The sequence below is a fragment of the Vespula vulgaris genome, chromosome 15, assembly GCF_905475345.1.
Source record: "Vespula vulgaris chromosome 15, iyVesVulg1.1, whole genome shotgun sequence".
Lineage (NCBI taxonomy): Eukaryota > Metazoa > Arthropoda > Insecta > Hymenoptera > Vespidae > Vespula > Vespula vulgaris.
In genome coordinates, this window is record NC_066600.1 from 1,035,001 (window position 1) to 1,049,879 (window position 14,879).

Consider the following 14,879-nt stretch of genomic DNA (forward strand, 5'->3'; position numbering starts at 1 on the left):
CTTTCTTTATGGTCGATATTTCTCAAAGAATTTCGATCGCAATTGACAAGAAAATGGTTCATTTTTGACAGACCCTTTCCTGTTTTTCTCTCTCTTTCTCTTTTTTTCCTTTTTCTTTTCTCTTCTTTCTTCTTTCTTTATTTCTTCCCCCCTAAGATGAGAGAGAATTAATATTTCAAGTTTTTAACATCTCCTTAGATATCCGATATTAGATATTTTCGATAAAATTTTGAAGATTTTGACATTCTCCCTTTGATCATGTTCCTCGAGTCGAAGAAACTAGTATGTATACAGATATTTCTCGTTTAGAGATATTTTCACGCTCGTTTCTATTTTAATTGATCGAAATATTAATCTTTCTTCGCGGGAAAATAACAAAAAGCAACAATAGAATTTTTAGCTTCGACAAAACAAAAAAAAAAAAAAAAGAAAAAGAAATTAATTCTGCGATATAAAATAATTTCGAAGATGGAACGTGCGTCGCAAAAAAGAAAGTAAAAAATTGTAGACGTTTTTAGATCGTTCTTAACGATCTTATACACACACACACACACATATATATATATACGTGCACGTGTTTTAGTTATAATAAATAGTAAGTACATGTTTACCATTATGGTATCGATTTAAAAATTTGCAAGAAACATTAATCGTGATAAAAGAATGTTCAAAAGAATGTTCTGACCTTGAATAATCGTTGAATCATCTTCTATAGTCCGTCGGCGGACAAGGCGATAGATATATTATTTTAGGAAGATCCAAGAGATCTCTTGATCTCGTTTGATGGGTTAGCTTGAACTACTATAACACTAGGTCTCTAATGCTACGTCATTATTTGTTAAATATTCGAAAACTCTAGATATAGATAGATAGATAGATAGATAGATAGATAGATAGATAGATATATAGGTAGATAGATAGAGATAGAGATAGAGATAGAGAGAGAGGGACGAATGGTTAAGAACAACAAACCAGAGTTCAGTTTGCATAGTTTGAATGTACTCTCGCGAGAGCGAACAAACGTCTTTCGATGTTTTTCTAACACCCTCTTCTTTTTCTTTTGATGTACCTACCTACCACCTATCCATCCTACTGTGGGAAATTTTTCCAAATGTTCTTTTTCTTCGTTCTTTTTCTCTTCCTTTTCTTCTTGATTTCTCGATTTGTCTTCCTTGTCAAAAGTGCATTTCTCTCTTTTTGCAATATTTTCTTTTCTTCTTATTGGCAAGACGTGTTTTGACATTAATTAAATTTCATTCTTTACTATATTTTTAACAGACACGTACACGTACATACACATAAAATAAACCTCTAAATCGTACAAAATATTGTATATAATAATTTGTTAATATTAAAAGAAAAGAAAAGAGAGAAATATGTTTGTATAAAACAAAGTGCATGGGAAAGATTCAGAAATTAAATATTAAAGAGCTACGAAGAGAAATTTCAAATAAAGAGGAGAGATAAAGAATGAGAAAGAGGGAGAGAGAGAGAGAGAGAGAGAGAGAGAGAGAGAGAGAGAGAGAGAGAGAATCGATAGAAAATATAATAGATATAATTCGTGCGATCTAACGAGAAGTATCTCGTTTAAATCGAGCATTACTATGGGTCCAGTGTTTGCGCCGTTTATATCGTCGAAAGCAATATTTAACAAATTGCTTTCGTTTCCGTCGTCGGGTTTCCTATCGTCATTCGTGTCCCACAAAGGATTTGGCTGGGACGACTCACTTAGCAATTAGCTAAGGTTTCATTTGATGAACCGAGAGACAATAGGATGCTGTATATAATACGTTCACGAGATTTAGTACTCGAGAGAGATTTTCTATTCACTGATAGCTAGTATAACCTGATTAACTTTGAATCGATATATATATATATATATATATATATATATATATATATATCGCTAATAGAAAATTAGAACTTTCCATCAATAATAACTACAAGTAATTTAAATTAATTATCTATTAAAAGAAATCTATTATTTTTTAATAGTAGCTATAGCGTTATAAAATATATATATATATATATGTATGTATGTATGTATATTATATATAAAATATACGATAAAAGTGTTTTATATATATATAAACGTATAGATTATTTTTCATATAAAAGAATCAATTTTTTGAATACATAGGTATATATATATATATACACACATACGTAATTAAGTAAAGTAATTCAAGTTCTAATCTATTTAATTAAGCAAAAAAAAAAAAACAAGGGGAATTACTTTTTAGATAATCTTTGGAGAAAGTAAACAGGAGGATAATCCAAAGAAAGGTTTCCCAAAGGATTTTAGTAATGTTTCCCTATTAGTAAGGATTATATTTCCTCTAACGAATTATTTGCGATAAACAGATCGACCGATAGAACGAACCACTTGTACCATTTTCTTTTCCGAGCAGGTGCAAGGAGTACGAAAAGAATCTTCTTACGAACTAGCAGTAGTATATTATTCTTTCCTTTCTAGTTTCTAGTTTTTCTATTTTCTAAATTCCCGGATTAGCGACGGAAGCACGAACATTTTAGAACACGAAAAATACTTCTTCTAAGTTCAAAAATAAAGACGAAAATTTTTTAAATAAATATTCATTGATGGAATTTCTCTATTTAATGAAATATTTATGAGTAAGTAAGTAAGTAACTAACTAAGTAAGTAAGTAAGTAAGTAAGTAAGTAAGTAAATAAGTAAGTAAGTAAATATAACTGAGTATGTAAGTATTGCATTTAGGTAATCGATAGTTAGTTTTAGTCAGATAGATAGATAGACAGATAGATATAGCGAATTAATCGTTCTTATGTTTTATTAATGATAGTTCCTGCATTATATGAGATAAATGTTTCTTATTTACAATATTCGTATCTCTGTGAACATATACCTACATACATAAATACATAGGTATAGGTAAATACCTATGTAAAACGAGTTTAAAAACTTGACTTTGTGTTAGAAGGAAATAGATAGTAGATACTTTGTTCAAGATTCTTATAGGTATTGCATTCGCTTCAAATATATGTGCATACTAATTTTTTTTTATCTTTCAACGTTAATCGTCCGATTGTCAGCCAACAACTTTTCCAACGACGATTCGACCAAAATGAATATTTTATGAAAATAGATAAGCAACCGAAAAAGAAATATCTTTATCTTTTTCTTTTTCGACGCGTAGCTTGCTTCTCTTGTATAAATAAAAAAGAGATGTCAAAAAATACAAACAAAAAAAGGATCCGAGTAATAGCGTTTACTTCAAAAAATCTTGTTAAATAAGAAAAGAGTTAGGTGGAAAAGAATGAAAGATTCGTTGTTTATTTGTTTAATATTTTTTTTTCTTTTTCCTTTTTTTTTCTTTTCTTTTCTTTTCTTTTTTGTCTTATGGGAACAGAAACTTTATTAAATTTATTTGTTAAATCACTTTCTATAGATAGGCTCGCGCGATCGTGTCACCTTCATTTATTCATTTACTTGTTTCTTTCTTTCTTTATCATTTCTCTTTCTTCTTTCTTTTATGCAATCTTTTTCTTTTCTTTTTTCAATTTAATTAATCGAGATACGACGAACTCGCGTTTCGACGATGTACATCAAATTTGTTGAAGAAAAAGGATACAAAAAAAGAATTGTTAAAAAAAAAAAAATAAAAAAAAAAGAAAGAAAGGAAAAGAAGAGAAACAAGAAAACAGAAAACAGAAATTCTCCTCCTACGTTTTTAACATCGAATTATATTCGTTCACATCACTTCTTTCTCTTCTTCTTTCTCTTGATGATGATAAAAGGATGCTGATGACGATGACTATGACGATGACGATGACAACGATCATCGTTTCTTATCGCTAGACACTGGTCGAGCGATATTCAATCGCATACACATATACGTACATACTTATACATACATTTGCATACATACGTACATACATACATACATACATACATACATACATACATACATACATACATACATACACACGTACACACATACAAACGTGAATATACGGAGATTCTTTGTACAGAAAATGATACATTTTTATTTTTGTTTTTTTTTCTTTTTTTTCTTCTCTCTCTCTCTCTCTCTCTCTCTCTCTCTCTCTCTCTCTCTCTCTCTCCTTCTTTTCTTTTTGTTTGGTACATCGAAAAAGAAAAAGAAAAAAAAAAAAGAAAAGAAAGGAAACAACGTCTATTTTTACAATACACTACGTATAATCTATCTATGCGTATTGTTTGTTTATTTATTTATTTATTTTTTTCCTTTTATTTCTTCCTTCTTTATATTACACTTTGAACATACGCGAGAGATCTTCGACTCGATTTTATATTTATTTACAAGTAGATCTTCTCTCTCTTCAACCCACGCACGCATGCACCCACGCACACACGATCCTCTTCCTTAATCCATACCTCGATAGTAAATCTTTGAAGTTTGCAAATCTTTTGTCATTTTCTTTTGGTCTTTTTTTTTTTAATTTTTTTGGCCGGTTTCGTCCTTGTCGAAAATTGTCGGCACGATCGATCGGGGGAGAAAATTTCGTTTAGTTTAGTTGACTCTCTCTTTCTCTCTCTCTGTGTGTGTGTGTGTGTGTGTGTGTTCTTTTTCTTTCTTCCTTTTTAAAGAAGCACCAGACTCCCCGATGATTTTAATAAGAACAGATAGGAGCTTATTGCACTTAATCGTTCGTCGATGTTAAATCAAACTTCCGTATAAGGATATCGATGGAGATCACTATGTGTACGCATCTAAACGACGTTTATTTATTTATTTATTTATTTATTTATTTATTTATTTATTTATCTAATTATTTGTTTATTTACTTATTTTTTTTTCTTTTCTGACGATGACTTTCGGACACTCTTTAAAAGTTTCATTTCATCGAAGAGAAAGAGAGACAGATATATACACGCACATAAACACACATGTATACACACCTGCATACACGCACGCACGTATGCACGCAACACATATTTCGAGATTCGATTAGACACCAGAAGCGTTACTGGCGTTTGCCGGTACGTAATAATTCCTAACGTGTACGTGATTGTGAAGATGAAGAGATGGTAACTGTTGTGGTCCAGTTTGCAAACTCCGATCGTTCCAATGTCCGATCGGTGAGACCAATTTAGCTTCTGGACTGGCCGATGGCGTTGTTCCGTTAGGCGACGGAATAGCGTTGCTTTCTGCTACAACGTCAACGTCGACGTCAACGTCAACGTCCTCGTCTTGTTCCTGTTCGTGTTCGTGAAGATCATGTAATTCGTCTTCCTCGCTGCAACTGAACCTTCTGGATTTGTTCGATCTCAAGTCCGACTCGATGTGATGTTGATCGTCCGGCGCCAACAGAGAAGCTACGTCGAACTGTCGTTTCCTCGATGGTTGAAGAGACGACGATTGTCTGATCGAACGATTTTGAAAAGTATGTTGTTGCTGGTGTTGCTGTTGCTGCTGCTGTTGCTGTTGCTGCTGTTGCTGTTGTTGTTGTTGTTGTTGTTGTTGTTGTTGTTGATGGTGATGATGATGATGATGGTGATGATGGTGATGAGAATGCGGAGGTGGCGGAGGTGGTGGTGGCGCAGGACTCGTCCAAATTCCCGTGATCTGTTGAGAACCGACGGTTGGACCAACTAGCGCCGATGCGGAAGGTGGTGGTGTAGCTGGCAAAGGTGGTGGACTGGGACTGTCGGGTTCCTCGTCAACGGCTAAACCCATATGCCTTCGTACTTTTCTTTGGGCTTTGCGTCTACGAAAATCACCGCGTCTAAAATCCTCGAGATTAGCCGGATGAATGGCCCAATAATGACCCTTCCCGTTGGCACTTCTACCCGATTTAACGAAACAATCGTTCAACGAGAGATTGTGTCTTATAGAATTTCTCCAGCCCGGACCGCGCGTACGAAAATAGGGATAGTGTTCGAGTATGTGCTGATAGATATCCGAAAGGACCAATTTTTTTTCCGGCGACGACAATATAGCCATAGCTATTAAACCGATGTAACTATGCTGCGGTTTGGGTTCCTCCGGTATTCTCTGATGATGAGGATGCAGTAACGCCATTGACAATGCCAATCGACTTGGATAACCAGCCGCTGCTGCTGGATACAATGGCAATGGTGCGGGAAACGCGGCGCCCATTCCAAGATGTCCCGGTGAACCCGACGGTGGATGACCGACCCCAGGATGTTGAGGATGTAATTGCTGAGCCAAACGCAACCTCTCGGCCATGGCATAATGATAAAGTTGAAGACGATAATGTTCCAATCCTGGTAAGAACCCAGCCATTGGATTACCCAATCCAACGGCCAATGGTTCCTTAGCAGGCGGTGGACTTTCGTTGCTGCACATTATTTTTAATTTCGCTTCTTTCCTCTTTTTCCTTTTCTTCTCTTCGTTTAAAGAAGAAGAGATAATTCCAACAGTTTCCGCTCGGCTCTTTTTCCTTCCTTCCTTCCTTCCTTCCTTCCTTCCTTCTTTCTTTCTTTCTTTCTTTCTTTCCTTACGATACGATATCGATCAGGTCTTACGAGGTTTAATTTTCACCTGATCGCTCCAGAGATGCATGGACGAAGGAAAAGGAAAAGAAGAAGACGAAATTATCTGACGGTCGCACTTGTACTTTCTTCTATATACGCACGGTAAACTCTCTTCGCTGTCTTCTTTCCTTACACTCGAACAAGAGGAAGAAGGAGCAAAAAACGATGTAAGAAAAAGAGAGAGAAAAAGAAAGAGAAATCCACAAATATCTGTATATACACACACACACATATATATATCTATGTATATCTATTTATATATCTATATATATATATATATCTATACATACATATATACATATATATATATACGATAAACTCGTCGCACTCTTAGGGACTTAGTTTTTCCACGATTTTGCACCCTATTTGTCGTTTGATGCGCTCCGAGCGGCCGACTGGCCATGATTTACGACTTGGTTATCTGCTACGAGAACGGCACTGGCTGGCTTTACCCCCACCACTCGCAAATGCATCAACGACCTAAGCCACGCCTACTTCTCCCGGAGTAAGTTACGTGTACGGTTGCGAAGAGCAACTCTGCTTTAGTACCGAACGACCAATAGGAACGAAGTGGGCGTTAGTAAGATGGACCCTCCGATGCTGAACAAGAATACTTTGGCCACGCCCATCGCGTTGCTGGGATATTGATCCCAAAACTATACCTAATACCTATCGTTCGGAGGGTGGATGATGCCGACGACGACGACGACGACGACGACGACGACGACGACGACGACGACGTCGACGACGACGACGACGACGACGACGTCGACGATGATAGCGATGATGGTGGTAGTGATGTTGATGGTATTGGTCGTCGTTGTCGTCGTCGTCTTTCTCGTCTCGTTTAGACATAGATCTTGTCTGATCATAATACAACGGTATATATATATATGTATATAAGTACCACTCGATAGATATCTACCAACTTTAAAACAAATTTTTATTTTCTTTTTTACTTCTATTTTGAGTTGCAAAATATTTTGCTTCTCAAAATTTCCAATAGAATTTTGTAATAACAATGATAATGATAGTAATATTAATGATAATAATAATAATAATAATAATAATGAAAAGTAACGGATAATGACGATGATGATAATCAAATATACAATAAAACGCATGCGATTTCACGATAGCGTACGACGATTCATGGGATTATAACAACGAGATAACAACGATAACAAAACAAAAACAACAACAAAATTTATAAATATAGTGTCCGGGAGATATATTTTAAAGAGAACAAATGAGATTATGGGAAATTGGGGAGGGGAGGGTAGTTGAGAGAGACGGGAGAGTGAGAAAGAAAATAAAAGAGACTTGCAAAGTATAAAGTTTCTTACATCGAAGACTCTCTTCTCTCTCTCTCTCTCTTATCTCTTTCCCTCTTTCTCTCTCCCTCTCTCTCTCTCACTTTCGATGGAACAAAGGAACGAGAGTTCGCCACGGCGGCAACGGCAACGGCTTGCATTTATATGGAGGTGCCGCCCTGCAACTATTTGTAAGCATCCGCCATGCTGCTTTCATATCTCGCCGCGTTTCGGCTTGCACAAAAACATTATTTTCAAAGCAACCCAGATGCAACATGGCGTTTACGAAGGCCACCGGTATGCATATATATATATACACATACACATACACACACACACACACCGTCTGTCTCTCTTTTCCTGTGTGCGTGTGTTTCTGTGTCTCTCTGTTTCTGTGTGTTGCAATCGTTACGTTTCACTGCAAATAACACGGGTCGAGCTTCCCCTCCCCCCTCCATTACCCCTACCCCTTCACTCCTCACCCTCACCCAACCATACCCCCTACTATACCCTTCTCACCTCCCCGATCCTCTCTCTCTCTCTCTCTCTCTTTTATCAAACCCTCTCGTACTACCCCCCCCTCTCTCTGTCTCTCTCTGTCTCTCTCTTTATAGCTATCGACATCGGTCTTCCGTTACTATTGCGTACGTGCTGCCTTTCGTACGCGTTGTACACGTTTGACGGATATACAATACGTTTACGTGGAATGTAACGAGCTCGTTTTCGTCTAGATATCGGGTGCATTCGAGTTTACGGTGTCAGTTCCGATGCATTCATGGGAAATGTTATCTTTTTCTTTTCTACTTTTTTTTTCTTTTTTCTTTTTTTTTTAGGACGACCAATAAACGGGTATTGTCATGGTCGCGTGTTTTACTATTTATCTCGTAGGTATCGTTTAAAAATTATCATCGTAAAATCAGATAGAAGTATTTGCTTATAGCTTAGTTATAATACGTGTAATTTTTAACGAGCTCGTTTTCGTATATTTAGATATATCGGGTGCATCGTATTTATCGTATCGTTTTATCAATGCATTCGTCGAAAAATGATTAATCCTATTTTCTCTTTCTTTTTTGGGATAACGATAATTGGATAGATGGTATTGTCGTGGTCGAACGCGCTTTTGAATATTTTGAGTCGTTTAATTAATAATAATTATTATTTATATTTACAATGAGATTACGTTGAATTTAACGTGCACGTTTTCGTTTCGTTTGGATATCGGCTGCATTGAATTTATCTATGCATTAATCTTTTTGAGCGATAATAATCGTTATTGTCACGGTTGGACTTTGGGTTTCTTTAGTTATTTAATTAAAACTACGTTGATACGTACGAGTTCTGCTTAATATTTTATTTTATATCGTTATTATGTAGATATTTTTGTATTAATCGAATAGAGTTACGTGCGTTGTAACGAGCACGTTCGATGATAACGGGAATTGTCGGAGTTGCTTTTGGATTTTTTCAATTATTCCATTCGATGTAAAATTCAATAATATTTAAATATATATATATATATATATATATATATATATATATATACATATATATAATCGAATATTAATATTTAAATCGATAATCAAATAATATGTAATATTTTTATAATTTTCATCATAATTATTACGATAGATACGTATATTTATTTTATATACATTTTTACATTAATAGAGTACATTTAAATGTACGATGTAGCGATTGCTCGTTTTCGTTTAATTATCGGCAGCATTGAATTTATCAGTTAGTACCTACGCATTTGTGACAAATGTTATCTTTTCGATGATGACAATGAGAAATGTCATGTTTGAACTTGGGTTTGTTAAATTATTTATGAATAAAAGAATGAATAACAGTTCGACGTATGGACGATAAATGTTATCTATTTGATGATAATAAGCAAATGACTTGTTGAAACTTGGATTTCCCAAGTTACTTCGATACATTGGATATGAATAGATTTGGAATCTTGGTAGATGATTTACTAGAAATTTTTCTACGATATGAGAAGCGTAAAAAAAAGAAACAAAATATAATAAATCTGTTAATTTTAATTTTTATATAGATAGAAAATAAAGTTAATAATACGAATAATTAGCAATGAGATATTCAATAATTTTATTATACGTTTTTACAATACATAACAATACACACACACATACACACATACATACATACTTGTAACAACTACATTTTTTCTATACTCCAGAACTCTCAGTATATAACAGATCGATCTATATTTACCTATACAGCAACCCTAAAATAGATTCTCAACAATAGATAATAGATTATCGAAGGGCTACTAGAATTTTTTTTCTCGAAATAACGAGAAACCGAGTAGGGATGATAATCCAGATGATAATCGCTAGATGAACCGGTAACTCTATATTCTAGTTCTGATCGGAGATACGATCGGATACGAATGAGCAAAGAAAAGGAAGAAAACGAAGATGAAAAAAGAGAAAGTTTCTTTTTCTCCCTTTTTTTATTTCTCTTTTTTTTCTTTCCCTTAGCTAAGGATATAAGAATCCTATAGGCAATAGTAGTCCACGGTGCGAAAAATCAGAAAGAAAGAGACAGATAAATAGAGAGAAAGAGAGCAGACAGATAGATAGATAAATCTTATGGTGGTTGCACGAAACCAGACTCGCCGCTGTCAAAACACAATAAAACTCGATCGCAGAGAAGAATCGATGGTTGGACCACTCGAGTTTGTCTCTCTTCGTCTCACCACCTCTATCTCCATTTGTCTCTAACGCGTACCTATATCTATATCTACACGTTTTCTCGTCGCATATTGGTACGTAGGTAGGTAGGTATGTATCTCTGTATGTATATGTGTATGTATACACTGACAGATATTTTACACACGCGAATACACATAGGTATCTACCTACTACGTGTATGTACGTGTATACGCATACATATATACATACAAATATATATATATATATACCTATCTACAACAGGAGAAAACGTATATAGATATCGAGTCCATTGTGCAGTCCTCCAACTAAAATGTTCTCTCTCTTTCTCTCTCTCTCTCCCCTCCTCATCCCACCCCCTTAGCGAATATAATGGCGATAATTGTGACAAAATGGAGCATCATTGTGGGAAAAAAGGTGGTGTAACGATCGAGGGTGGCGCACCCTGGTTATAGGTGGTAAGTGCCAGATGCATGGACCTCCCTTGACAGCTTCTTCTCCGATTTCCTCCTTCCTCCTCTCTCTTTCTATCTTTCTCTTTTTCTTTCTCTTTCTCTTTCTATTTCTCTTTCTCTTCCTCTTTCTTTTTTTCTTTCTCTCCTCTCACATCTCAAAGCATATTTCATCTTATTCTTCCTTTTACCATTCATTGCTTGATTCTCACTTGCTTATTTGCAATAGCACTGATCTCACTCGTCATTTATATTATGCAATTTTTGATTTATTTATTCCTACCTGCTTATTTATTTCTTTTATACGTATATATATATTTTTTTTTATTTTATGAATCTTCTCTCTGAACACGACGGTATAATTAATTAACGCACGATAAGTATTTATCCAATGTAATTACACATTATAAATTATACCTATGTCTATTTATAATTATTTGATTACGACGCTAATTAATTTCGATATATGGTAGATGTATACGTATAGGTATATCTACGTAACATTATGCTACGGAATATAGTCAATTTTGATGCTATAGTAACAGCTAGAATTTCGGTAATTTTAACCCGTTCTCCGTGCGACTATAATAGATATGAAATGTTATTATAATCAAAGTTGATACTATAGTACTATTAATACATCGTACCTAGTTATAATACTAATCTATAATAATAGTATAAAAGTTAATACCGTAGTATAGTGAATGTACGTAGTACCGTTCTCGATGGGACCAAAAGTTTCTAGACGATAAAAAAAAAAAAAAAAGAAAAAAAAAGATTATTTCAATTAAGATTAAAAAAAAAATAAATAAATCGTAAAATCACAAGTCTAGGAATTTTTTATCTACCTAGGAACTTTGGATTTATTCTTTATAGCGATATGCACTTTTATATTAAATATCAGTAGTTAGAAATTGGGTAATACTAATCCATGCTAAGCATATATATATATATATATATATAGATAGATAACAGAGCTTTCATGGTGAAGTTAATAAACGTCGTGGTCTCGTGTAAGCTTAAACTTCGAAGCTTTCGGGTTTCGTTGCAAGGCGTCCACCTCGTTTTCGTGTTTCGATATACACTCCTAATCGGTTTTCAAACTCTCCTCTAAGCTTGTGTTATCGAAAATAAAGGAGATATCACAAAATCCAAATCTATTCTAGTTTCTCCGACGACGATTGATATAATCAATTTTCTTTTTTATTTTTTTTTTTGTAAATTTATCATCCATAAAAAAGAAAAAGAGAGAGAAAAAAAAAAGAAAAGTATCCACTCGACACGCGAACGTTAATTAATTTAGATAATAAACATCGGATCGTTATATTTATCGTCGGTCGATACTATTTACATTCTATTATCTATCTTCAATCAAACCTTTCTAATCCTCGAATTGTTCATTTATCAATGATAACAAGGAAATCTCGATTATGATTATACATATCAAATCAGAATTGTGCTTCTGTAAGTACATAGATACACCTACGTACCTTATCTACCCACCTATCCTAGCTTTCTCAATTATAACAAAAATGACTTTATTTATAACTACGTATGTTATAACGAGCTTGCAATCAACTATTACTAAACATTCGTCAAGGCTTCGCCTTTTGAGCTATTCGAAGAGAAAGGTAGGAAAAGACATGAAAGAGGGAGAGAAAGAGAGAGAGAGAGAGAGAGAGAGAGAGAGAGAGAGAGAGAGAGAGAGAGAGACAGTTCAACTACTCTTTACAGTCAATGAAAGAGATAAAGAGAGAGAGAGATGATACTATACGCGTGCGCGTGAGATAGACAGAGAGACACAGAGAGGAAGAGAGAGATGGAGAGAGATGGAGAGAGAGAGAGAAAGGGAGTGAGTGAGTCCATTAGCTTTGACGCTCGTCTCAAAGGGATGCTCTCGTTTTAGCGTCGTATACCATCCTGTTTCCTAAGCATCCCTTTTACACTGGTCGACGTTATTGCACCGAGATAGGAAAATAGCAGTTTCGTGAAAAGCCTCTGTCATTCTCTCCTTAAATATTCATAATTTATAAATTCTCTTAACATTTTGTGCTTCCCTCTCATCCCTCTCATCTCTATTCTCCTCTTCCTCTGGCCTACGTATAGAGCCTAGTGGCGTCAAGATTTCATATTTTTCTTCGGTCACCTCTCGATCTAATATTAATTTTTCTTTCCTGTTTTTCTTTCTTTTTCTCTCTTTTTTTTTTTCCTTTTTTGTTTTGTTTTTTTTTATCGTTCCGTTTATATCCAATTGATCGATGCAATGTAATCGATAGAATGAATTAGTTAGAATTTAGAGATTCGCTTTCTTATTTTTGTTTTCTTTTCTTTTTTTTCGTTTTTCATGGTTTTTTTTTAATAAGAATGTATATAGATTTTCATGTAGATATTTGTATAACAATTGTATATCTTCTTCGTGGTAGCTGTATAAATGTTTGATGATAACGAATTTAAAGAATTCTTATATACATTTATATATATAATATTTATGTAAAAATATTATAACTAAAAAGAGATCGCTTAGATAGATAGATACGTGGATAGATAGATAATCACATATTACGTACGCCATATAGAATATTTATTTTGACTTTAAAACGTCGAATACGTAATACGAGTTAACATAAGAAATCGAGTGCTCTTAAGAAAGCGACCACGTGAGAGAACACGGGATAAACGTATTGCCACTCGAGAAAACTCGAGCTAGAACTCTCAGCAGGGTGTCATTGATGCTTTACTCGGAGTTTAACGAAGTATGTCACAGAGACTCTTAGGGATAAATCCAAGAGAGTAGATATAAAATGGTGGGACGTGGTGAGGGGAGGGTGGGACGAGGTGGAGTAGGGAGGAAAGCAGCGGTTGATACAAGTTCTTTGTGGTTAACCATAATAGTTTTTCTGGAGCATGTCACGTGTACTAAAGAATAAGAGAGAGAGAGAGAGAGAGAGGGATAGAAAACCGGAACAAGATTTAGTATTGTTCAATTTAGTTTCGCCTATGATTTCTACCCTTCTTATACATGTATATGTATATACAAATGCGTTGGTTAAACGGAGCGGAAATCCTTGAAAAATTTCTTCAATAATCTACCTTTTAGCGCCTTCTTCTTGATTCCGTCGAATCTCTATAAGAGAAACGTGACCGTTTGGCCATGTAATAGGATTAGAAGTCTCTCTCTCTTTCTCTCTCTCTCTTTCTCTCTCTCTCTTTCTCTCTCGTTCTTTCTATACACACACACACACACACACACACACACATATATATATATATATATCTGGATATATAGATTAGATTCGAGATATTATTATTTGAAAAAGTTCAGTATTCTTTCCTTTTCTTTCTCTTTCTCTTTCTCTTGTCGTGTGGCACTCTTGAAAACTGTCTATACCATGACGATAGGATTTTCGCCAATATTTTGCCTGTTTAGCCTTTGTCAGGTAACAGTGGCCATTGTAGTACTGACCTCAACGATGATGGGCGTGGTGTGGTCCACACTCGAGAAAGGAAACCGCTCACTTTCTTCTTCTCCTTCTATTTCTTCTTCGTCGTCTTCTTCTTCTTCTCCTTCGTCTTCTTCTTCTTCTTCTTCTTCTTATTTTTCTACTTCGTTCTTCTAACACAATGGAACACGGTTCTCTTGGCTCTTGGCATATTTCATTCCATTCGTCGCTCTAATCTTACTTGTCGACTCACCCATCTTTGTCTTTTTAGTTCCCTTTCTTTATCTCTTTTTTTCTTTTCTCTCTTCTCCTTCCTTTTTTTCTCGTTTTCGTGCAGCCTGATTTTTCGAAGTAATTATTTTTTTTCCTTCGGGCATGGGAGCATCAGAGATCGGGGGAATTAGTGTTCTTTTATATTTTATTCCATTTTTCATTTTTGCAAATATGACGTA

The 14,879-nt window shown here is 34.9% G+C and overlaps 2 protein-coding genes across 3 annotated transcripts in view; one reads left to right on the forward strand and one right to left on the reverse strand.

The window, feature by feature from the left end:
* The window catches only part of LOC127069279 (SKI family transcriptional corepressor 2), a 95,980-nt gene that overhangs the window by 33,754 nt on the left and 47,347 nt on the right, over positions 1 to 14,879 (forward strand). The window lies entirely within an intron of this gene.
* Positions 4,106 to 6,967, reverse strand: LOC127069288 (forkhead box protein C1-like). Its single transcript, XM_051006117.1, has one exon. The coding sequence runs from the start codon at positions 6,330 to 6,332 to the stop codon at positions 4,971 to 4,973; it is 1,362 nt and encodes a 453-aa protein (XP_050862074.1). The 5' UTR covers positions 6,333 to 6,967; the 3' UTR covers positions 4,106 to 4,970.